The sequence below is a fragment of the Zonotrichia leucophrys genome, chromosome 3, assembly GCF_028769735.1.
Source record: "Zonotrichia leucophrys gambelii isolate GWCS_2022_RI chromosome 3, RI_Zleu_2.0, whole genome shotgun sequence".
Taxonomy (NCBI): Eukaryota; Metazoa; Chordata; class Aves; order Passeriformes; family Passerellidae; genus Zonotrichia; species Zonotrichia leucophrys.
Window position 1 is genome coordinate 38,944,762 of NC_088172.1, and position 25,888 is coordinate 38,970,649.

Genomic DNA, 25,888 nt, shown 5'->3' on the forward strand with positions numbered 1-25,888 from the left:
GGGCAGGGCCGGGAGCGGTTCTCCCCGCGCGTGTGGCTGCGAGGGTGTGCGTGTGTGCCGGAGGGTGCGCGTTTTGGGGCGGCTTCTCCTTATCTCCTTGTTGTTTGCAAACGGCCGGGGCGGGAGTTTCAGACTTTTCCCCCTGGCCCAGCTGGGGCGGGACACCGCTGGGCGCAGCTGCCCTGCCTCGCGGGGAGCGGGCAGGGCCCGGGAGCGGGGCCAGGGGCTTGTTTACCGCTCTGCCGTACCTGTGTGCAGGCTCGGGGCGCTCGCCCGCCTCCCGCCCCTTCTCGGCGGCCGTTAACCGCTGACTTCCAGCCTCGCCCTGCGCTTCCCCGCTCCCCCTCCCCGGGCGGCCGCCGCACCGTGCGCTCGCTGCCGCCGCCACGGCGCGGTCCCGCCCCGCTCCACCCCCTCCACCGGAGAGCCAGAGCGGCGGGCGAGGTGGGGGGGGCCCGGAGAGGAGCGTGGCTTCGCCTGCCTTTCCCCGGCCCCCCTCCCTCCCTCCCTCCTCCCCTCCCGCGGCCAATCGGCGCGGAGGGAAGCGCTCTGTGTCGCTGACGCCCCCGAGGGAGCCCCCCTTTTAAAATAAAGCGGCGGCGGCGCGGCGGGAAGAGGGGGGTGTGCGCTGGCCTCGCTCGGTCCCGCACGCCGGCGGGCGGACAGATAAACAGAGCGAGCGCCGCAGGATGCCCGCAGCCCCCGCGGCCAGGGGCTGAAGCGAGCGGGGGACGAGAGGTCGCGAGGAGAAGTAAAAGGAAGGCGGGAGCGGCGCGCCTGGAGGGTCTCACGCCCGCTCCGCGGATGGCGCCGGTGAGCGAGCAGCTGGAGCCGCAGGGCGCGGGGGCAGACCCCGCCGCCGCCGCCGCGACCCCCCTGACCGGCCCGCCGGCGGGCGAGGAACCACGGCGGGAGAACGGCGGCGAGTGGCGCCCCGGGAGCGGCGAGAGCGGGGCCCAGCCTCCGGCGGCCCCGGCGGAGGAGGCCCCCGGCAGCCCGGGCTGCACCGGGAGCGCTGCGGCGCCGGAGCCCCCCGAGGGCGGCTGGGGCTGGGTGGTGATGCTGGCCGCCATGTGGTGCAACGGCGCCGTCTTCGGCATTCAGAACTCGTGCGGGGTCCTCTTCGTCTCCATGCTCCGGCTCTTCGGCAGCAGCGACGACAAGCAGCTGGTCTTCAAAACAGGTGAGGGGCGGCCGGGGAAGGGCTCGGGGCGGCTTCCAGCCCGCTCCGTCTCGGGCCTTCCCCGCCTGCAGCCCTAGCGCAGGACGTGTCCCGGGGTCCCGGCCGGGGGCTCTCGCTGCCGGGGCCGCAGGAGCGGGACCCCTCCGGAGGGCCGGGCCGGGCCGGAGCCTGCTGGGGCACTCGGGAATACCCTCGAGGGGAAAGGCCGCTGCCCCGGCCGGGGTGCGCCCTCACAGCCCTGCCCCCGGCAGCACCTCCGGGGTGTCGGGGGAGAAGCTGCGGGAGAGGAGCAGGTGTGCTCCCGCTTCTTCCACCGCTGCATCTTTAGGCATCTGCTGTCGTGCGTTATGGGTTACAATGCACACTTCTGGTCGCAGAAACCTTTATTGCCCTGCCCCCGTTAGCCTAAAGGTTAGCCTAAATCAAGATCAATTAAGAGTGGGGTATAGTGACACTTAAAATGTGTCGAGAATGGGCTTGACAGTTTCCAAACCCGGCATTTTGATGTGCAGATTTGCTGCTGCGACCAGTGTCATGCAACTCACCAGTGACGTTAATGATATTTACTAAACTTTAAAGACATTAACAGCACTCTCACATGTTACTGATCTAAAGCACTTTAGACACTAAGTGTCAATTAGTTAAAAGGTGACCATGCATTCTGTTTTATTTTATGTAAGTTTTCTATGGAAAGTGTCTTGTGCTCTGGTTTTGTAAGTTGAGGAAATGCAGTTTTTGGCCCTTGGCATAACAACAATTGAAATTAAGGGGCAGAATGAAAATTATATTTTATTATAGTAAATAATAAAGTTGACTTACATAAACGATAGCTTCGTGTTAAGCTATTAAAATGAAATACTGAAAAATAAAATGTCTTTTATGTTTTTGTTAATTTCTTTAAAAAATATCTAGCCTTGCAGACTTGTAAGCCATCTAGAAAAGTTTTCCAGTACAGAGTGGGTGTTACAGACCTTTTGAAATTTATGTCTTCCTTAATACTTGCATAAGTGGGCCTAAAGTTGAGATGTCAAGAAGTTAATTTTCCTCCTGCAGCTTAATAACTATTTCTGTCTGAGACAGAAAATCAGGGCAGGTGTTTAGACTGAAGTAGGAAAGCTGAAAAGCTGTGGTGGTGCATTAAGTGATGCTGTCTCCAGCATTTAAACAGCTTGCAGTGATGTACAAGGTGTATTCCCCAGTGTTCTCGAGCTAGGAAGATGGGAAGCTACGTTTGCACGCCAGGCTGGGCAGTGCCTGTTTCTCAGAAGGGAAATGCACATCCAGCAGTAGGTGCCTAGGCTCCTTAGCCTGCACAGGAGAAGAATGCGATTCAGAGAATGTGCTGTGAACGTTTGCATGCTGCCCTGGGAGCTCCTGGCCAGTCAGAAGGGCATGAGCAAATGGGTGGCTGATACTCTGCCTGCTCATTGTAGGGAAGTGTAAAAATTGCTTTTTCTGAGTATCTTTTCGGTAGTAACAATTTCTTAAAAATTGTCTTGTACTGAAAAAATAAAAAAGGTCTTTAGGTGGTAGTGCAGTAGTCAAAATAATCAACAAGAGAAAATTTCAGCCTATCTCCTGCCTTCCAGAAGGGTAATTGCATCACTGATGTCTAAGTGAGGCGAGATTGTGGGTGTGCTTCACTCCTGTTTTTGAAGATTTGCCCAATTGCAGAAAACAGAGGGGGATGGGGGGGTGGGGGTGGGAATTTGGAACCTGGCTTTAGAGCCAACTTTTGCATCCTGCTTAGAAGAGCAGGAAGAGTTCTGAGTCCTGGATATAGCCAGCACCTCCTGTATTGCTTTTTAAGTGATGTGAGGGGGAAAAATAGTTACAGCTGCACTTTGCTTTGTCAGATGTACTCTGGTTTGAGTAATGCAGAAGGCTCTAATTCTGCTTCTTTTTTTTTTTTTTTTATTAATCCAAATGGGTTCAAACTGGGGGAAATGCTGCAAGATAGCTGCCTTCCCTAGATGACTTGTGTGCATGTGAAGGAGGACTGCAAATACATGGAGTAAACAAAAGCACAGCAGATAAAAAACGTTCCTTTCCTTTCCCTTCCTGAAAGTACCTTGATGAGTTGGGGTACTGGAAGGGAAAAGTCACTTATGATTTTAGTGTTAGAGAAAAGTCTAGCCTGATCATTCCCATGGTATTGATTCAAATACTTAATCTGCTGACTCTCTTGTGTTTGGACTGATTGCAACTCAAACCTGGCAGTGGTAACTGAGTTAGTCAAGTTTAATGAATTGGAAAACTGGAATTTGTAATGAAAGTTTTCTTGCTGTGGGGCTTTGCTTTGGAAAGCAAAGTTTAATAGTCTAATCCTTCTGGAAAAAAATATTCCTCTAATATCTGAAATACTGCTTTTTTGAGAGGCACGAGTATTCCAGTTAATTTCTTTAAGGACCACAGGTGTCTGTGGAATTTTGCAGTTGATCCACAGCACCGAAGAATTCAGGTCTGTTAGTTGTTTGGGTTTTTTGGTTTGTTTTTAGTTTTTTTGGGTTTTTTTACTACAGGATTGCTTAGCTGTTGCCAAGAGCATATGTGTTGCCAGAGGTTTTTGTGTGCCTGCTCTTTTGAGACCAGTCAGTAGTCATCTCTTGCCTGGTGTTTTTCCTGAAAAGAGGAATTAAGTAGGTTATGATAAAAGCTGCTTTTGGTATCTCTTAACAACATAGTGTAATATCTTAAAAGTCAAAATGCAAGGCAAAATGGGAGGGCATTACATATCATAGGCTATGCTAATTTTGTTAGTGTTAGTAGATGGGTGGGTGTTTTTCAGTGTGGAAGGCAAAAGGGGAGGAGGCAGAATGGAGGAAGATGTAGTCAAGAAGTGACTCTGCCTTGCAGATGGGGAGTGGAAGAAACCAAAAGTATGAGCAGGGCAGTTTACAGCATGCAGCATCAGCACTGGATAAATAAGTTAAGGAAGTATTATTAACATTGTTGCTGGATTTAGGAGTATTAATGGAAAAAACTTGTGGGTCATAGAGGGTTCAAAAATTCCTTCAAGGGACACCTTACCTTTTTATGAAAAAAATTTGAGTGTAACTAGTACACAGTGTTTTAGTATTTATATTAGCAAAAATCAAATTTCTTTGCTTATGTCGTTGCACTATATAAGCAACTCCATTGTTTCCTTGCGTAGCCATTTTTTGTTCAAAAAGTACTTGATTCACAACTCCAGAAGAGGAAAGGCCCCTAGTGTAAGTAAGTATGAAACTTCTAGAAAGGTGTGCCTGAAGTCTCAGGAAACCACTCTGTTCATTGTTTATAGTTCATTGTTTGAGAAACGAGTTGGGTGGAAAAAAACAATGGCAATTAAGTGCAGGAGGCTCGTGGTCCTTGGAAATAGGGCAGACCTAGCTGGCCTCTAGTGTCTAAACACAATTGTAGTCTGGTCACCCTTGAAGGGAAAGGATTTGGTCCAGACCAGTCCAGGGTCTGGACAGGAAGAGCACTTGGTTCCTTTCCCTATTGGAGTTGTCACATGGGGATGAGGGGCACTGAGCCAGTCCTGTTGTTATCTCAGATATTTGTGTGAGCCCCATCTAGTCCTGTGTTTTGCTCTCTTGACAGTTGCCTCTGTTGTATAGGTTTTTATGTGCATATGTACCCATGCTTGTTTTCAAAAAGCAAATAAATGCTATGATTCTAACGGTAACAGAGATAAAAATTGTAGGTTTCATTTTAAAAAAGATAAAATTACCAGTTCCACTACTTTAATTGCTTCTATGTTTTGCAATGTTTGTAGTTGTTCTATGATTTGCAGTGCTGGTTCTGTAACTCCACTGGATTTTTCTCTCATGTGCAAGTATTGAATACGCCTGTGAGTACAGGTATCACCTGCACAGGGAACATGTACTCCTGTCAGAGTTCTGCATCTGTTTGCTTTGTTAGCCAGTGTTCCTGGAAAACACCCCCTCTCCTTGCCTGGACTGGTTATCTGTGTGCTTGTATGCCTCTGGGCTTGGCTCTCTTAGGTGCAGCCTTTGGTGACATATCTGCATATCAGCATGATTGATTGGCTGCCTCAGCACTGTTGGCACCATCGCAGCTCTTGGCCCTGGGTTGCTGAGAGTTTGATAGGGCAGGGAGGAGAATTCTGACTTTACTTTCACATTCAGGCTGTAATTCAGATACTGAGGAGATAATGTTGAATGACTACAAAGATCTACAAGACATAATTTCACAGGAGAGTTTGAAGTTTTCCTTTACTGTTTTTTTGCAATCTTTTGATATCTTCCTGAGTTTCCCTCCAGAGATAAAGACCGTCAGCAATTTTGATATAATTCAAGTCCTGTTGTGTCCTTCAGAACCACACTTATGTTTCTAAATCTATGGGCTGCTGTATCCAGTAAACTGGGAACCTTGGCAGGCTGGACCTATGTCATGTGGCTTATGAGAAAGCAACTGGCTTTTCTTTTTAAGAAGTAGTAAGTCAAATTTGGAACACAGAAGTTATCAGAGTACACAAGTATAATTTGTGTGAGGTACAAGGAAGTGTATAACTGCCTAACAGCTTGGTGAATAAGGGTTACATTGGAGTGGAGGATGTACTTCCACAAAAAGCTGGACTTCAATATTGAACAGAAAAATGGCTACACAAGAAAACAATGGAATTGCTTATATAGTGCACGTGATTATCAGTGCTGCTGTAGTCTACTTTCCTTCTCATGTTTGCTTGGCTGCTGAAACAAGAGCAGTGAACCAACAGTGAGTTCTAACCTGAAAACTAACCTGATATATAAATAGTGTTTCATTTTATTCAGCTGCAGTCATTTTTGTATTCCTTTGACTGGCATTGTGATTAGAAATACCTATGTAAATGAAGATTCTGGAGTAGTTGATATGATGATTGGGTCAAACTGGAAAGTTGAAGGCAATTTCTGTAGTATGCTGTCTTTGTTAAGACCAGAATGACTAATACCACTACTGTTTTTGCATGCAGACATGCAATGTCTTTGTACCTTTGGAGCATTTCTCTTGTAGTCTTGTCAACTATTCTGCAGAGTGATTACTTAGGTTGTATTCTTGTGAGTTTTTTTTTCCTTATATAAAATTTCCTTATATAAAATTTTTGTTAGGTTCTTCCTGTTCCAACGGCAGGTCAACTTGCAACAAACAACTTTGTTAGGGAGAATAATCTTCCTAATATGCCTGAAAGCTAGTTTCCAGTTAATTTTTGTGGTTTTCTTTGGGGGCAGTACTTGAGTTTCATAGTGATGAAACATCCCTCTAGAATTCTAAAGATGATTGGGAATTGTCACTGCTCTGCATTAAATCCACGTGCCTCAAGTTATGAACTCTGGTGTGCTGCCTGTCAGACAAAACTATATCCTCTAAAATCTCCTTCATGCAAATCCACTGAAATACTAAGTTTTACTGTGCTCTACTCATGACAGTTTTGTTGCATGTGAAATACATTTCATGCTCCCAATGTTATTTATTTGTCAATATCTCTGTTGCTCTAACTCTCTGTAATGTAGAGAAGAAAGGTAATGTGGCATTTTACAAAATGAGGCCTTGCTGTTTTCTGGCATGAGTGATGTACGCTAATGACATTGTGCTGTCTATTTTGCATTATTTACATAACATAATGTTTTTCTTGCTGCTTATTATTAGTACCTGCAGTCAGTGAAGCTTAGTTCACTTTGAAGTTTTCCAATGTGCATTACTCCTTGCTCTTCAACTTTGCTTTGTTTAATTGGTCCCTGTAGTCTGTTCAATGCCATCTTACTCATCTGTTTTTTGGCTGCCATTCTTTGAGGTTTCTCAGATCCCTTCCTCATTTTTGAGTTGCCTTAAATAACTGCTGTTTAAAGGGGAAGTTAGCAAAGTCTGTAACATTTTTCTTAGATTTAGCAAGTTGTACCCATGCTTAGTGTTTGCCTATCCATAAACATGTTTTCGTCTTTCAACACAGTCTGCATGCCTCTGGATACTTTCCATTTCCTGATAATGTTCAGTTTCTTTTATCATGATTTCTTTAGCCTCCTAAAAGGAGTGTTATTGAAGGCCATCTTGAAGTTTAAATATTATTGAGTTACTAGTCTTGAATGAAGCACTGTTCTTAAACTATGATAGCATAATATGTATATATGTCTATTTACTCTTAGCCAGTCTGAGTTAGAGATAATAACAAACTCTAGCCTCCACTTAGAGCAATGTCTACTAGAGCAGGCATCTAATGACCTTGCCCGGTTGGGTTTTGATCCAAGGATGGAGACTCCACAGCATCCAAAGTGCCAGTGTTTGGCTACTGTGAGCAAAGAAGATTTTTCTTACCTTTAAATGGAATTTTCTCTGTTTCAATTTGTGTCCATTGTCTCTTGCTTCTCGTCAGAACAGCACTGAGAAGAGTTTGGCTCATTCTCTTCACATCCTCTCATGGGGTATTTGTGCATGCTGAGATTGCCCCCTGCAGCCCTTCCTGCTTGAACCTAACCAACCCCATACCTCTGCATCCCCTTGCTGGTTTCACAGTAGTAATCAGACTGCCTGCTCCTGCCTCCTTCCAGGCTTTTGACACTTGAAGGTCTCAGAGAAGATGAAGTCAATCCATTGTCACCTCCAGTGTCATGCTTTGGGCTGATCCCCTCCCACCTTTCCCTCACCTGGTAACATAAATACTGGTAAATAAAATACTGGTGCAGTAAATACTGCACCAGCACACACCTCCTCAAGTGTCTGAGTGCCTGCTGCCTGCCACACTCTTTTAATAGAATTCTCCACACCAAAGATCATGCTTTGAAATGAGAAAAATGTTCAGAAAATTCTAACTTTTATTGCTGTGTATTGCTAAAGAAAACAAGAATTTTCAATAAGCATCTATAATGCTCAGCAAATAATTACCCAATGTGAAGTTGCTTCTGCTCTGTGAACTTCGGGGAAGGAGATGCGGTGATTACTTGCATCCAGGCTAATGTAGCACTGATAATATAACTGTCTGGTTTTAAAATAGTCTTTGTGTGAAGGAATGATATAGGTTCTTTCTTATGTCCTCCACACACTTTTTTTTATTCTTTAATTTTGTGAACAAACCATGCAGCCTTAGACCACTGCAGTTCAACCTTCAGCAAATATGTACAGAAAGTACAAGATCACGAGGGAATGTTTTCTCAGAATTATCCTATCTGTTTGCATTTCAGAAATATAATTTATTACAATAGCAGCAGCTCTGTTTTGGATATTGCCTTTAATTTTTGTGGGAACTGGATAGGAATGACTGGTTCTAATAGCTAAATTAATACCAGCCCTTTAGTAAGGATGGGACCAATTTAAAAATGATCAGCGCTAGTTTGTTCCCACACACAGGAAGGGATTACTGGGATGTTGATTCCAGTCTCTGTTATCAGCAGCATGTCTATAATCCCATGGAACATGGTGTCACTTACATGGTGGGGACTTGTACTTAGACTGGAAGTTGTAAAGTAATTCCCTTGCTGACTTTTTTCTGAGTAAGCACAAATAGTGCAATCTTTGGCTGTTTATCTTCTGAAGTGTGTTTTATTCAGCAGAGCTGTACTTTATATATGTCTTCCAAGTGCCAAATATTTTTTTTCTTCTTTTGCATTTTTAAGAACATAGATTGGAGGAATAATAAGTAATTCAAAACATGTTAATTATTAATTTAATTTTCTTAGTCTCTAGCTGTTTTCCTCTGGGAAATGATTTGTAAAACATGCAGTAAAGATTGTCTTCTAACTCCTAAACTGGGTTTTAGCAATTTTTTTCAAGATGCTTCAATAAAAACATTGCAAGTAGAAAATGCATTGTGTAAATAAAATAAGTCTTCCTACTTAATTGTAAAGAAATATATATTGATATTGGTACCATGTAATTTTAGCTGTATTTTATCAGTGCTGGGACTGAGCAAGGATAAAACACTATGATATAATGTTCAAAATAAACTGTGACCTTTAAGCTTTTGCAGTCTAGAATGAATGAAGAGTCCTTTCTTTTGGACCAAAACGCAGCTTTCTTAGTGGCAAGTTCATTATATGAAACCGTATGGAACAGTGTTCTTGTGTACCAGGTAGGAAAGTTTGTTTTGAAGAAAGAAAAACCAAAAAAACCCGCTTTATTTAACTACAACATCAAAAGAGATTGTTCTAATTAGAGATGTCCTAGTTTTAGCACTTCCTATATTGCATTGAAAGCTTAAGAGTTGAAGAATTCAAGAGGAAAAGCGCAGGTTAGTATTCATTACCAAGTGATCCCGAGTGAGTTGAGGTGTTGGAGGTGGGCTGTATCTTTGGGGACTTTTGTCTGTGTTGTCTCTGGTGTCAGCACTCTAAACCTGCCTGTTGTCCTTGGGCTGCCTTCTGTGCCTTTGCCTTGAGTGGTTTCTGTACCCAGGTGTGTCTCTTAGGGAGCTGCTCAGTCTGCTCTGGATTAGAGTCTGGGTGGCAGCAAAGCCACCTGCAGTGAGCAGTTGGGCAGCAAGGACATGGGTGTAAAACCAATGGGTTAGCACGGTCCAAGGAGGCTGTAGCTCTTTTCCAAAGAGTTGGAAGCACTAAGTGTGTTTGGGGTGTGCAGCCAGGGCTTTCTAGGATAGTAACTTGATCCTGTGTTGTAACTGAACGTGCTGGGGTTGGAACAATCTCAGTGGGTTCCACTGGTCGCACTGAGCCTGTTTGTTTTCAGTGTGCTCCAGTTTGGTGCATACTGTAGTAGTTGAAAAGTGGTTGGAATTGGCTGATGAGATCTGCTTCTATACAGGGCTGCTTGTTTTTATGAGAGGAAGGAAGGTGTGTTGCAGTGCCTTACCTAAAGATGCTGTTAACCTCAAAGCATATGAGATTGAAATTGAGACTTGACCTGTGGTGCATATTTTGGACATGACAATGGTATGTGTCATGGTTCAGAGTAACAGCCTTATCAGAAAGTTGATTTTGTACGGCTAGATAATATTTTTTTGAATCTTGAGTGTACTATTTATATGATGACTTTTGGATTCTCCTTCAATTTATCTGTAAAAATACTGCCTTTGGCCCTTGAGTTCATTGGATTAAGTTGTCATGTGTGTGACAAAACTGAAGGTAATGTGCTTTAGAGAAAGCCTTTATGATTTTGGCACACAAAAGGGAAATTGAAGTTGCCCTTTGTTCTTTTATAACTTCAAGTAATTTCTTACCTTTGAAATATTTATTTAGCTTAGGCTCTTCAAAACCCAGCATTGCATTCCAGACTTGAAAGAAAGTAGAACTCTCAACTTATAATTTCTGCCACAGCTGGGTACTGGCAGTGATCTAGAATATTAAATCAACACTAGGACATTTTCTGGAAGCTTAAATGTGCAAGCCTGGGATGTATTTTCTAATCCTATCAGAGTAACCCCATTTGTTACAAATTGAAGCATGAAGCATTATCAGCTTTTTACACCTCTGTACATATAAAACTATTTTGTTCTTAGTGAAGCAGTTCAATGAACATTTAGTTTCATGCAGTGAAATCACTGACCCTTGGAGGTGTGTGGGGGGACTGGGACAGAATTAGGTAAATTAGTGGAAAGGCTGGAGTAGAACTGCACAAAATTGGTGTAGACGATGTTAGTCTTTGTATGCAGCCAGAAGTTTAGTCAGCGTGGTCCCACTTTAGTGTTCTTTTTTTTTTTTTTTTTTTTGCTTTTTCTGATATTAGGCAAAGAAAATAGTAAGTAGCATGCAATTTATGCAACCTCATGCTGCAGTATTGATCTTTTGTATATGTGTTTAAGGCATTTAACTTAATGTATGTTATGCTCAGTCTCTGCATTGAGGTCTGTGCCACCAACTGTATACTGTATTAATTACTTTTCTATCTGAAGTGTCAATATTTCAACAGTTGTTCAAAATATTTTAAAATATTTTGTAGATAATTTAGCTGTATTTACTAAGGATAATTGTATTCGGAAAGTAAAGGTCAAGAAAGGTGGATATTCTACAAACTACTCTGCTGCTTGTTCTTTGGGGTACTGTCTCTGAGCAATTGAGATTTCTTTTCTATTGATGTGGTATCCCACTTACCAATATTCCAGGTGCATGTTTTCCTGATCAGAGTAGGTAAGAGAGGTGCTATACTATAAACAGGAAACTTAAAACCCAGGTGAAAAATTTTCTCATGTCTTTAAAACTGCCTCCATCTGGACCTATGTGGTTGTTCCAGAGTTTCAGATAAAAAACGATGTGGCTTCTTAATGGGACAGCATTCCTTTAGGTTTTGAGTTAAGAATCAGAATGGAAAGGATAGAAACTTAGAACTTGTAGCAAATTTTTGTATTGAAATTATGTTGTCTTCTGAAGGTGATAAATCTTAGCATTTCTCACAGCTTGCTGTTTATAGGCAGTGTGAATTCTCTGGAAACTAAGTGCTAGTTCTTTTGGGTGGAGTCTCAGCCTGAGAGATTGCTGGTCAGTGTTTATTGTACAAAAGACAGGGATAATATGAACAGCATTCTTAAAATGAAAAGACTTTATTTTTATCAAGACATTGCTTTTACCAAAGATGGGTAGGGCTTTGCTTCTTCTTCATCTTTGCAGAGATCTGTAGAGCGCTGAATCAACTGTTCTGGAATTCCTCATCAACACACTTACTTGGTTTTTTGAAAGAGAAGATTTTCTGTGACTAAGATACCACAACTTGGTTCCAGTGGCTTAAAACCCGGCTACTGTTTTTCTTTTGTGTGTTAAACTAAAATGTGAAGTAGGGGAGGCTCAGTGGACTCTAAAAGATAATTAGGAGTGGTCATACTTAGAAATGAGTAAGGTGGACAAGGTGACCCCAAGAGGTACCATGTGCCTGAGAGCATTGTCCAAACTCCTCTTGAGCTGTGTCAAGCTTGGTGCTGTGACCACTTCCACGGGGAGCCTGTGCCAGTGCCCAGCCATCCTCTGAGTGAAGAAGCTTTTCCCAATATCCAACCTAACCCTTGCTGGCACAGCTTCAGGCCATTCCCTCAGGTCACCAGAGTGAAGAGATCAGTGTCTACTTGTCCTCTTCCCCTCATGAGAAAGTTGTGGACTGCCATGAGGTCTCCCCTCAGTCTCCGCCAGTATGAACAAAGTGACCTCAGTCCCTTCTCAGATGGGGCTTCTCCTCTAGACTCTCCACTATCTTTGTGACCCTCCTTTGGATGCTCTCTAACACTTTATACCCTTCTTAGGTTGTTGCAAAGATGCACACAGGACTAGAGTTGAGGCTGCCCCAGTGCAGAGCAGAGTGGGGCAATCCCCTCCCTTGCCCGGCTGGCAATGCTGTGCCTGATGCACCCCTGGATAGGATTTACCTTTCAGTTTATTTGCTTTTTATGAATTTTAAATTGCATGACAGAAAAATCACAGGGGCCATGAACTAACTTTTTCTCTCAGGGTCTCCATGCCATTATTGTCAGAACTCCTTCCTATCTTGTGTGCAAAACTTATAGCTTAGGAGTGGTGAATTCATTTTAAGGTAATCTTGCCACCAAGTGTGAAATTATAGAATGAGTTAAGTCCTTTTTTTCTTGAATAAGTGGCTGAAGTGCTCAACCTTTTAGTGAAGTGTTGGGTGTAGTTTTGTGTGAAGCAGACATCAATTGAGTTGTGGGATTAACAGTTAGTGATTGGGGAAGTGAATGAATGTTTAGTGGGAGGCTAAGAAATAGTTACAGAATGGCTTAGCAGTGTTTACACAAAGGTTTGTGAAGTTCAGGACTGGAGTAAATGCGGAGGAAGGAAAAAGGAGCATCCACTTGTTGTCAGGGCTAGTGAAGAGGAGATCAAAGGTATCTGCTTGTTTTAAAAGTGGGACATCTTGTTAAGCCACTCTCCATTGGGAATGCTGCATCCACACTGATTTGCTTGTTCATGTAAGTGCTTGTCTTCTAAACTGACTTGTACTGCTTCTGATTACAGCTCTGCTTGGTTGGCATTCTTGTTTGCTTGGCAGCTACTTTTTGTCTTTAGCTACCTCTCCATTTTTTCTAAAGTAATTTCATAATTGTAAAGCACTTTCCTGTGTGTAATTGGTTTAGCTTAGAGGGTCATAACTTCTGTGAAATTCTGTAAGTAATGAATTTCAATTTAGTGGAAGACAAGGGTACTGCAAATATTTTGTGATAGAAGACCATAGGCTTTTAGACCTGGTCTGTTCATATGCTTGCCTCCAATTTAGGGAGAGTTTCAAGTATTATATGTATATTTTTTGCCCTCAGTGGTTATATCTGGCCTGTTTTAAAATAATGGGTAAACTATATATAGTTGTTCCTCTCCCTTACCTTTCTTCCTGTTTTTATCTGGGTCACTATGGGAGTGCTGAAGCAAATGTGATGGTTGGAGGGTTTTTTTTATATTCTGAAAGGCATGATATATACTGAGGTGAGACAGTCTTCCTAAATGGCATAGGTGCCAGTCATTCAGTGATGCTTGGCATCACTCTGCACCAGTAATGTGTGTTTTGCTTTCATTAGTGTGGTGGGGGTTTTTTTGTTTGGTTGGTTTTTGTTTGTTTTTTTGTTGCTTTTGTTTTGTTTAGCTTTGCTCTGCTTCTGTGTTTGTTGCACTGGTATGCTGGGTGACATTTTCAGGCAGTGATGCAAGAGTGGTGTTACACCTGGAGAAAACTGGCAAGGTGTGGAATTCATCTGGCAGATTATACTGGCTGGAGGTCTGTGGAGTACATTTAGTGGTTTGTGGAGAGTTACTCAGCTGGGCAGATGCCAGCTTTTAACTTTTGGGTGGGCTGAAATTCTACAGTTAACCCAAGCTGTGCTGCCTAGATCTCCACTGCCTCTAGTGGGAGCTTTGACTCCTCACTCACACAGACATCCTCACTCGGGTGCTTTCACATGCAACTGGAATCCAAGTCCAGGTGTCCTGTAGAACGCCAAAAAATGCTGTCTTACCTTATGAGTACGTGGTACATCTTTGTGGACCTTGCTGTAACGGTATCTGCAATGGCACATGCACCAGTCCACATTTACAAACCTGGTTAGTTGGATATTTAGGGGACTATTGCTAAAGTTATCTTTCTTTTGAAGGTTTATCAGAGCCTGATAGGATCAATACAGAAAGCAATGCCCCATGGAACTCTTTGATGCTCTGATCTTGTATGTAGTCAGTAATTTATCTCTGTTTGCTGGTGGGTCTTCCATGTGATGTTATACGATCTTTACTTCATGGCATATGGAAAACAGGCTGATGCTGACTTCATAGCTAACACTTTTGAATGATTCTTGAAAGGCAAGTTCATTTTGTATTTGGAATGCTTAAATTCATTTCTATAACTCCCAACAGTTAGACTGTAATTATAGGTGCTGGATCCATTTCAGCTGTTTCCATATATGAGGTAGTTGTAGGCAGCTTTTCCAGGTATGTTTGAGTGGTTTCTTGGTGAGCGAAGTTAGGCTACAAAGAAGAGTAAAAAAATCAGTGTGAAAACATGCAGAAAGTTGAAGTAGTTTACCAACCAGTACTGGGTAGACTTGTAAATCTTGTTCTTGGAGGCGAGATAGAGCTGCTTGGTGTGTCCTCCCCACCCTCCCACTGCCCTTTAACCTTTTTGTTTCCAGTTTTGGTCTTGGCACGGTTATAGAGCTGCTGGCAGACACAGATGCCAGCCAGTCATGTCCTGTCTCTGGGAGAGGGAATTTGTGCTGAGTCCCACATTTGGTAGAAGTTGGAAACTGCAAATCGCTTCCTCTCTGAAGCAGTGCATCGCTTCTCTGAAATTTGTCATGGCAGGACCTAATTCTTTGCCAAAGTATCTGAGAGATGCCAGTTGGTACCTGCCATTCAATTTTTTTTAAGTGTTGGCAGGGCTAATATGCTATTTGAGGCTTCTCAAATGCGTTAATTGCATCTCAGGAGGATAACCAAATATCTGTAAATTGAATTTGGCATGTTTTTTAGGAGGAAGCTGTCTAATAGGTAAATAACCTAACTAGGTTTTAGGTGGATATATCCAAGTACAAGTGGAATCATTCTGGTAATGTTTTTTTTCTTATTCTAAGGAAACCACTTAAGAAGACCTTGCAGTGGTTAAGACTTGGAGGTATTTAGCTGTAATAAGAAATTTGTAGTTACTTTTTTGTTGGTATTAGAGATGAAATAAAACAATAGAAACATTCAATCTGAAAGCCTAAACATTGTTTGCTGACCTCTTGATGTAAAAAACCCATCCCATTGGTACTCACTTTTATATATGCTCAGTATATATTATATAGGAAAATGCTATGAAAATATTTTGGAATAGCATGCTGCCTGGTTTTGACTTAAACAGGTGTAGGCGACCAGTGGCACTGCTGGGTATCTGCATGGAAATGAAGAGCCTCTTCCTTCTTTTCCTAACAGTTATTGTCTGTATATGGGCAGTATCTGGAAAGATCAGTGCTGCTATGTTACAAAATGGCTTGAAGAATAATTTTGCTTTTTTCCTCCCTGAAATGGTTCAGATTTCTCCTTAAGAATGTTATCTAGACAATTAATCTCAAGATTTTGCTGTGCTGTTCATCTTCAGCAGCAAATTGTCAGGTCTCCTGAGTTCCTGTGTGTATCAGCTCTCGATACTTTACTGATGAGAATTGCCAAGATGAATTCTACCATTTCTGTTTGCAGCTGTCTGCTTCTCTGAGCTCTCAAGCCAGAGGAGAAATGCAGGAAAATGGAAATACTCTTCTGTTATTCTGATAGTTTTACTACTCTTATTACATTTGCTTTTAGATTCCTTACATTAAATGAGGTAAGATGTTCTCCACTTTTGACTGGAAAGCGGGAAATGTAGAAGTAACACTTAATCCAATTAATGTATTTTCCTGCTCTGATTCATTGTGATGACTCTGAGCATCTGGTGGTAACTGAGCATGAGCTGCTTAAAGTCACAGAAACCCAATTCCTATTATTTCTGCTCATTGAAGAGAATAAATTAATTACCAGACACTAATCTTGGGATAATTGCTTGCTGAGCAGGAGATCTTAGCTCTTAAAGAAATTAGTTTTGTAAGTTTATGGATCTGTCAGAACTAGTGAACTATTAAAAAAAGGTTAACCACAAATGAGCAGCAGCTGAGTTTTCAGTCTTTTATTCTTGACTATTGTGGCTGAACTTTGCAATATAGAAATATATGTAGTGGAAATAAATATTATTTATTCCCCTTTGTTGTAGTTTAGTCCCAGCCAAAACTGGGACACCCTTATGAGTTTTACTATTATCAACTGAAGTTTGAGCTGGAGACTGAAATTTGTCAATGTTTCTGGCAGTACAGTGGTGGGAAGTATGTGCAGTAAGATACACCATGTACTGCTGGTTTGAATGACCAAACCATTTTGGGTTTGAAGTGATGTTATTTTGGGTTGGTCCTCTGATTTGGACATAGATGAAGGCATGTGCTTTTTAGCTCTAGACAGTCTACCAGGTGACATTTACATCAATTTTCCTTATTCTCCTTCTTTTGACATGACTTGAATCCTTCATAACTGTGTGCCCTTGTGATTTATGGCTTTAGAGTATTGGTATTTGAAAGTCATGTTGCTTTTCACTGGTGGTCCAACTGCTTTGCCTTTGGAGAGCAGCATGAGGGAGGTGTTAGGAGTCATCATTCATAATTCCTGCTCAGTGGCATTGACCTCACTGGAGTCTTCTACTGGGTCTGGGAGCAAACATCTTCCCCCACACATATATCTGAAAACATTCAGAGCCCAAAAACACCTAGATAAGCAAGTAAGCCTCAAATACATGTAAAATTTTTCTCTGTAGAATAAAATGCCTGCTAACTAATTTTCAAAACCTTTTATTTGCAGGATAACTAAGGAGTACTTTAAGGGCTCCTGCATCTTTGTCTTGATGGGTATTTTTAATCTCTGTAGATTGCTGCTATGGGCAGTCAATGCGTTGTTTTGAGGCTATAAAAATCTGTAGTTCTCTTTCAAATTCCTATTCTATATCTGGTCTTTACAAATAACAGTATATAGCCATTCAGATTTTTTAATGCTGTTTATTATAATGTTTATATTCTATTACACTTGATCAAAACCCCACAGGGATTCTGGCAAAGTGATAACAATATCCTGGGTTACTCTGATTGGAAGTAATTGTTTCATGCAATATGTTTCTGCCTGTCAGTGGGAACTGCACTTCTGTCCTATAGTCTCTATATTGCAGGATCTCTGTTTGGAACTTCCTCAGCTTAAAGAAGTAAGCTTTATTTATTTTCCTTCTGTTTATTTTAACTACTGTCAAAATATCAGGATATAGCAGATTTGTCATATAAGGACACTGTTACTGATATTCTTTAGGGAGAAACTGTGATCCCAGTAAGTTGTGTTTGACTTGTATTCAGAGTGGAATGGAGGCTTCAGAGCCCTCCTCCAGTCAATGTCCAGGTATCATCCACGAGTTGGCAACACTGGAAGCGTAAAAACTATGTACTGTCATAGGTACTTGCTACAAATACACAATGTTTTATTTTGAACACACAAGAAAGAGACAGCATTTCCTTTTGCACTCAGGGATTGCTGTTTCTGAATGCAGACACATGCTTTTAGGAAAGCACAAAACCAGAATCAAACCCAGCTTACTCCTTACAGGTTTATTTCTGCCACAGCATAGCCCCAGTACTTAAAAAAAAAATTAATAAGAGCTGCACGCAGTGGAAATAAATTTATTATGGGAAAACAGTCAATATTGTATGTATTTATTGTTGCAGAATTGAATTTTGATAGTGAAAATATTAGAGTAATTAGAATTAGCTCTATCAAAAAAGTCTTTGAATAGATTGGTACAAAATGCAGAAGTGTGTTATTTCAAACTTATGGGTCTTCACGAATGCGGTTGTGCAAACAAGAAAATGGCTTATTGTTGGCAATTTTTGGTGGTCAGGAGTATTGCACTATATACAGCATATCAAATGTAGAATAAATTGAAAACAATGTTACTTTTTTCCCCACTGCGGTCTTTGAGTTTCCTGGACTACTGCTAGTAGAGACTTCCTTGATTTGGTATTTCCCAACACCTTTTTATTTCCAATTTAATTAGAATTGCTTTATACCTTTCTTGAGCACTTGAAGGTTGGTTTTAAACCCAGGTGGTTCAAATTCTGAATTTTATGAAGAAGCTAGCATATGCAAAAGAATCAGCACACATATTGTGCAGTCAGAACCAATAAGGCTGGAGAGACCTCTAAACCCAAACCACTAACCCAGCACTGTTAAGTCCATCATTAATAAAGTCTGTCCCCAAATGCCACATCCATGTGTTTTTTTGAACACTTGGGGGGATGGTGATTCCACCACCCTCCTGGGCAGCATGTTCTCAATGCCTGACCACCCTTTTGGGGAAGAAATTTTTCCTAATATGCAGTTCACAATATCCTCTTCTGGTACAACTTGAGGCCATTTCCTCTTGTGCTGTGACTTCCTACATGGGAGAAGGGACTAACCCCTGCCTCAATACAACTTCCAGATCCTAACTTTTGAATGCACACCAGGAACACAGCATAATAAGAAGCAGTGGGGGCTTTTATTTTGCACACAACTTATTGCATACATCCCTGGCTGTGTGATTTACTGCTAGGATTTGTGTTGCTGTGACTAATGAGTGGTTGTGTTGTGTCAGTGTGCTCACTGGCATGACTGTGCTTGAGAAAAGAAACTGACTTGGTGCTAAACCTGATTATAAAGATTTTTGAATAATTGAATTCAACTTTTGTCTTTTAAAGTAATGTCTTCAGTGATATGAGAACTCTCCCAAGGAGAATTGGGAGCTGCTGACTGAAATATGTAATAGATTCTGTAATTTTCTGGCAGCAAATTCATTATTAAATTTGATATTTTATTTACTGATATAAACTTGAGCCACTTGGGAACAAACCTCTAGGGTGAACTAAGGAATGTTTAATTTATCAAAAAATGTGGTTGCTTGTTATTTCTGTTGTATCTTCTTCCTTGTGTTTGGTAGCTATGGAGAAAAGAAACTCATTGCATAAAAACATTCTGAGACCTCCACTTGTAAGGCTATGCTTTGCATGGATCCTCCTGTTAATTTGCAAGAAAGATTTATGACCTTTCCTTTCAAGCTCACTGGCAGTGGATTTTAGAGGAAATAGCCCTGCTTATGAAAACTCCTAGCTGTGGTGTCTCTATTAATGATAGACTGGGTAAGATCTCCTGTTCAGAGCAAGTCAGTCTGATCAGATGATTTGGGGCCTTTGGCTGAGTTTGGGTAGAGATCCCATATTCCATCTTCTGCCTCTCGTGTTATAGCTGTGCACCTTTGAGCAGTGTAGTTACATTTCTCTGCCTTTTAGGTAACTGTAGATGTCAGTAAGATCTGCACTCGTTATGCTTCCCAAAACTTTTCATAAGGTTGAAAACTCCCAAATCTGCCAGTCTTCCCTCCAACATTAGGTGCTCCAACCCTCAGTTACTTTGGTGGCCTTCTCCTGCTCTCAGTCTGATATATCAATGTCTGTCTCTTGCTCTGGGGTGCAGAAAACTCAGAGCAGTTCCAGATGGAGCCTCATGAAAATGGAGAGCCCATGTCCCTCAGCCTGCTGGTAATGCTCCTGCTAATGCAGCTTGGAGTGCAGTCAGTTTTTATTGCTGAAGGGCACCGTGCTGGCTCAAATTCAGCTTGTGTCCATGAGGTCCCACGTGTCCCTTTCTGCAAACCTGCTGTCTAAGCAATTGACCTGCAGTCTCTACTGGCTCCCGTTCTTTCATCCCAGGTGCAAGACTTTGCATCTGCCCCTGAATTCCTTCTGTCTGCTGTTGTCCCTTTCATCAGCACGTTGAGGTCCCTGCTCATAGCAACCCTGACCTTCAGCATATCAGTCACTCCTTCCAATGTGATACAAGTTGGTACATGTGAAGTGTTTCTTTTAATATGTGTTATCTCTTATAAAACCAGCTGTATGTCTTTAATGCTTAGTAAGAGACCTTCACACTGGAAATTAATCTAAGACGGTGTTCTGTATCTAGTAATTGATGCTTATGAAGCTTAGAAAAGTAATTTCTGCTGTTATATACCTTCTTCCCTTTGGTCAGTCTGTGATTTTTGGACTTGGAGAGGCTGAAGTCCAACTGACATCAATTGCATGTGGACTTCAGAATGTTCAGTTGTAGAGGATGCACCATTAAAACTTACTTTCTTAACACAATCCATGCTTCCTTGTGTTCTAAATGTGCTTTCTGATCATTCTGGGAGTCCCATCCCATTTTTGTTTGATGAGAAATTAAAAAGCAAATTGCTTTATTAGATCATCCATATATAATCTCTCTCTTAAAAAGGCCCCACAATAAAAAACACACTGTAAAGCCAACTAAACAAAAAAAACACCTTTCAGTTGCAGTCACCTGAGTTTGTGTTTTAAGATGAGGAATTTTGTCTCTTCACCTCTTCTCTGTTTCCCAGGTGATTAGTTAATATTGCCAAACAGCAAGGGACTCAAAATGGATTCCTTCTGGATGTTGCTGGTAACTGCTCTCTGTATGCTGATGTGACCCCTCCTTGTTTCTTTAACCTACTTTGTTCGTACCTCCGAGGGCTTTTCTCTTATCAAATGGAAACTTTGTTTTTCTAAGAATCTTTTGTGATGGATGAGCCCTTTGTTGAAAGCTGCTAGAAGTTCCATCTTAAACATACTTTGAATGACATGTTACTTTAGCATATCCAGATAATTGTCGATAAGTGATTATATCTAAACACTGTTTTTCTTAAATCCTTTTAAATAAAAGAAGTTTAATCGCATGATTCATAATTGCTTGATAAGTGATAGGTATTTAAAGCTGCTTTTAGATGTGCAAAAGTTCATGATATTCAGCTGCTTTGAAGAGGTCTTTGTATCAGAGGTGGTGACCTCATTGCGGTGAAGAACTACTTGTTTTGTTTTAGTGCTTTCTAGAATAAAAATTAGATGAGGGAGAAGAGTACTCCTTTAGAAAGGAAATAAACTTTGTAAAGAATAAAGCATCTCTCACTTCTTCTAAGTTTTATTCTAGTTTATTAGCAAAATGCAGAAAACATACTTGAAAATATAAATTCACTAATTATGTACTGAAGAGCCTTTGTTCTTCTTGAGGAGTAGTTTTAAAAAGATTTTGTAGTTGTATCTTTGTCATGTGGAAATGCTAGGGTCTTTTCCCGTCAAACAAGAAAAAAAAAGGGTTTTTTTCCTATCCCTATATTTTTAAAAAATAATACTTTTATCTAGCTATATTGAAGCTGTGAGAAGGGTGGTGGTCTTGAAGCTCCTACCACCTTGCACCTAGCAAGTATTTGGTTCTGATTGTCAGGAAACTTACTATTTATGTTCAGCAATACTGCAGTGTATGGCATCATCTGTTTGCCTTGGCAGGGTTATGTGCAGATACTTTCTGGTTGGGGGCAAGGGGGAAGGATTGATAGAGACTTTCATGCCTTGTTCCTTCCAGGCTTTTGAAAAGCAGGAATGGCCCAGTTTGACAGTAGCCATCTTGAATATGACCAACTTCCATGAATTTGTCCTCTGTCTTCTAAGGAGCTGTCCCTAGTTGCATTTACAAATGGAAGAGAAACATGTAAAAATAACATTGTTGCTTTGGATCTTTTCATATTCTAGTTTCTGTAATTTCTCATATGAAGTCTGTAATATTCTTACGAGTGGTAAACTGGGTGTAAAACTACCAGAATCCTTTAGTAACTATGTTAGAAGTTTTTTGGTTTTGTTTTTTTTTTTTTTTAATTGATTCACTTCAGAGCTCCTGAAAGTTAAAGCATTGCCTCAAGCTAAGCATGATGTTGGCAGGAGTTGTGCAAACTTCTTTGTGTAGTTTTTGCCAAAGAACCTCCTCGTTCTTGACCTGAAATATCCCTCCTGTTTCCAGCTGTGAGCTTCGTGAACAAACAGTATGAATTTTGACAAGCTGATCATTATTCATGCAGAATAATTTATTAGATCAAATTTTTGTTCCTAATTAGTTTCCCTTTGTTTTTTTAACAAGCTTTACTTTGTTGTGTTCACTGCCTTCTTATCAGCTCTTACTTTTTGCCCATGTCATTGGGCTGAGTAAGTAATTCTAAGAAATGACTGAAGGATGCAAGTGACGTGACATTGCATTGTCTAGTATAAATGTCAGATACCACATGTAACTTACTGGCTAAGAATGTACTAAAATGCAGCATAATTTTATTGGTACATGGAATTATCTGAATTGGTCTTTAAATTGTGGTGTTCATAAGCCAGGAATACCCAGGGAGAGAAGTAATTAAATTGCAGCTTTAAAAGAAGATTGAGTTTGGAGTGGTTTGGCATTTAAATTGCTGCATCAGGTTTTGTTTCACAATAAGCTAGTGTTATATGCTATTTAGAAAATCAGGAATTTCTCCTGCAATGAAATTTTTTCCTAGTTAAATAGTGGGAAAGGTTGAGTCAGACATAAAGTAGTCTGTACTACAGCTGGTATGTGCAATTCCTTAATGCCTGAATGATATGGCGATGGAAGTTATGGACTGTTTCCCCTGGTAGTATAGTATATGTTTTTTTCCCCTCTTACCTGTCCCATTAGTTTCCTTCCATTTGAATGATAAATAATGTTGAAGCAAGGTTCATTGCGAGCTGTTAGAAGACAGGGAGGTAATTTTTAAAATTGAAACAAACCAACCCAAAAACTCACCTAAAACACAACCCAAAACCTAACCAACCCTTGCCCCTGTGCATGCACACAGTCCTACCCACATACTCAGTTCCTGCTGTTGGGCAACCAGACCCCACAGATGAATGTGTCCAAGTGGTCTTGCTAGAAATCCTCCAAATGCGATGAGTGATGGGAGATTCCTGCTATCAAAATCCTCATGTCTCCTGGGTTTTTCTTAGGTCAGTAGTTATGTGCTGAATTTGGACTTTTGTACCCTGTAGGAAATCATAGTGTGAGGATCTCTTAATCTTGTTCCACCCCTGAGTCATTACTGAGATTAGAATTTACTCAGTCTCTTGTGTCCCTTTCCTGGCTGCCTTATATCTCCAATCCTGTTTATCTTCCCACCATTATCGCTCTGTGACCTAACCTATAGTTTGTCCCCTACTATAGTGTAAATGTAGTCCTTGTTTTACTGACTTAGGTATTTCAAGGAGTGGATATGTAGATGTACTGTGATCTTTGATCTGCTTATCTAGGTGTGATCAGCATGTGCTGCTGTTTTCTCCTGCTGTTCTTCCTGGTGTTTCCACACCCAGCCATTCCCATTCATTGTCCAATGAGCTGTAATGTTTCCATGTCTCTGCATTTGAACAAAGAGGGAAAGAACACCTGCCTCGGTTTCACAATAGCAGTTTCTCATCTGTTATACCACTTAAACTATTAAAATATGCTTTTCAGACCTATTCCCTGAATTGTTATTAAAATTATTCCCTTTTTGTTTGGGTAACTACTTCACCTACACATTCTTGTATAGGGCTTCAGTTTGTTAGAATCTTTTTGCTCTTACCCTATCATCCATGAAATCTGCCCAGTTTTCCTTCTTCCCCTTTTCTTGCTTCCTCTACCTTGCTGTTGCCAAAGGAAACACAAGACTCCAGTGCCGCACTAGCTTTAGTGTTGGAGCTTATCAGCTTAATGCTTTGCTTGGTTTTGGTATTGCAACTCCTGTCTTGTTCATTCCTGCGGAGTTACCAGTCCTCAGATCTTACACACCTGCCCAATACTTGGCAATTCCTCGGGTTCAGGCTCCTAATTTGTGGGCTGAGTATGCATTCCCTGTACAGTGAAGCTTCTCTTCTTTCCCTTAAAGAAACTCTGAAGAGCAGCCACCTTCCTCTGGAGATGGATTCTTAGAGAACTGGTGGGGTGGTTGTTAGCAGGTTTGAACTGCCAAGGGCTCCTCACATCACTGCTGATTTCATCCTTCTTTGGCACCCAGTGCTTTTCACTGAATAAAGCACAAGCCACAGGGCTTTCTGCACTCTAGTCTGCCCCCTGAATTGGAACCAGTCAGGCCTTTTGATTCTTTGTTTTCTTTGGACTGGCTGGGGGATAGTGAATGTCAACAGCTTTTCTTTGAAACACTTTAGCTAAAGAAACATGCCTGCTATAGTTTACTTTTTAATAATTTTAGAATAATTAAAGAACAGGCACTGTTCTTTTGCTGTCTGCACTCCCAGTAGTTAATTACTTCTGCAGTCTGTTGGGTTGATACGTGTGTTTGCAGTCTTACTTGAAAATTCTCCAACACTACTCAAGAGCAGGCATGCTAATAATTCATGTTATTTGATTACTTTTACCTACTAGTAAGAGTAATTGATTACTAGTTTACATTATGTTATGCTATCAAGGTCAAGCTATGCACAACAAATTTGCATATTTCTGTTTAGGGATCAGGCATGAAAGTCTGGGGGTGGTGGGGTTTTTTAGTTTTTTGGAGTTTTTTCTTCTGTGAAGACATTTGAACTTCATGGAAGTTTAGAACAGCTGCTGAGCTCCGTAACTTGTATTCCAGTTCCTGCAAGGAAAGTGTCCTGTCCTAGCCTCTCTTATGCTGTGCTGTGTTTGGGAGGAAGTGCAGGGCTTCCCAGAGGTATTCCTTATGATGAAATAATGCTCTTTTTATCAGCTAAAACATACTAGTGAATTTATCTCACAGGGACATCTCCAGCAGGATTTTTGTGCAATGCCTTCTTACCCCTTGATGCAATTCAGAGCTCCTGATGACACCTGAGTTAACTCTATAGTGGCTGGGAGTAAATGCTACAGTGGCTCTTCAGGAGGACAAACCTGTTGCCAAGTGGACACTGTGCATGAAAACTCCTCTGCTAAGATGGTGGAATTAAAACTGGGCTTTCAGAATTGGAAATGTCTTGTTTAGCCAGCTCTGCTGAGCTTTGCTATGTCACTAGTTTTTCATTGACTGGTGTAAGAAAGAACTAATTGTGTTGTGTGACAAGTGCAACTTGCTGGAAATACAAGCTTAGACCAGAAAGGGAGGACTAGTGTATTTTAAGTAGGGCTATAATTTTTTTTCTCTGTTTCTAAATGTTTGGGAAAATCTCAGGTCAGATCTGACAGCCTGAGAGCAGTGAAGTTGCTGCTGCTTTGTGTCACACAGTGCACATGCACACCACACGTACACATGTACAGATTAACTGGCAGGCACTCCAATAGCACCATTCACATGAACACAGCACTACTGGTGACATCCCACTCCCCTCTCTAGCTGAACAGAATGGGGTTCTGGTAGTGTGAATGTGTGTGTATCTGTATTTATAATATATGTGTGCATGTTTGCATTGTGGATCCTTCCTGCTGGTTTCAGACACTCAGATATGAGCACAGATGCCTTTACCAGGAGAAGTTTAAATAGGAATTTAGCAAGCAGACAGGACAGGCTGTGCTTGGTAGGGGCAGGGTGTGCTGAGATGACCATACCAGCCAGCAAACTGCTCACATATGGGCAATGCTTTTTACTTCCTCATAATTCTTACTTTTCCACACTTGTTCCTCCCCAAAACCCCTAAACATCTCCCTGGTTCCTCCCATAAACATTCCTTAAGTTACTTGTGTAATCCTGAAATGCTCTTCCCCCAGAATGTCCCATGACCCAGGTCAATACTCTCCCTCGGTTCTGAAAGTGCCCTGGCATGGGCTCACCTGGCCATGGGGGCTCAAGAACAGGCCAGAGCGTCCCCTCTTCTGGGCCTGTGCCTTGGGTTCCCTCCCTGCCTTTACCCCAGTGTTCCTTGGGGCATGGAAACAAGCTGGAGCTGTCAGG

General features: G+C 41.6%; 1 protein-coding gene across 1 annotated transcript in view; it reads left to right on the plus strand.

The window, feature by feature from the left end:
• Positions 1-622: 622 nt before the first annotated feature.
• SLC16A10 (solute carrier family 16 member 10) overlaps positions 623-25,888 on the plus strand; it is a 61,518-nt gene continuing 36,252 nt past the window's right edge. The window contains exon 1 of the mRNA XM_064707895.1: positions 623-1,183. Within this exon, the coding sequence (XP_064563965.1) occupies positions 805-1,183 (379 nt within the window). The 5' untranslated portion in view covers positions 623-804. The remainder of the gene's footprint in view (positions 1,184-25,888) is intronic.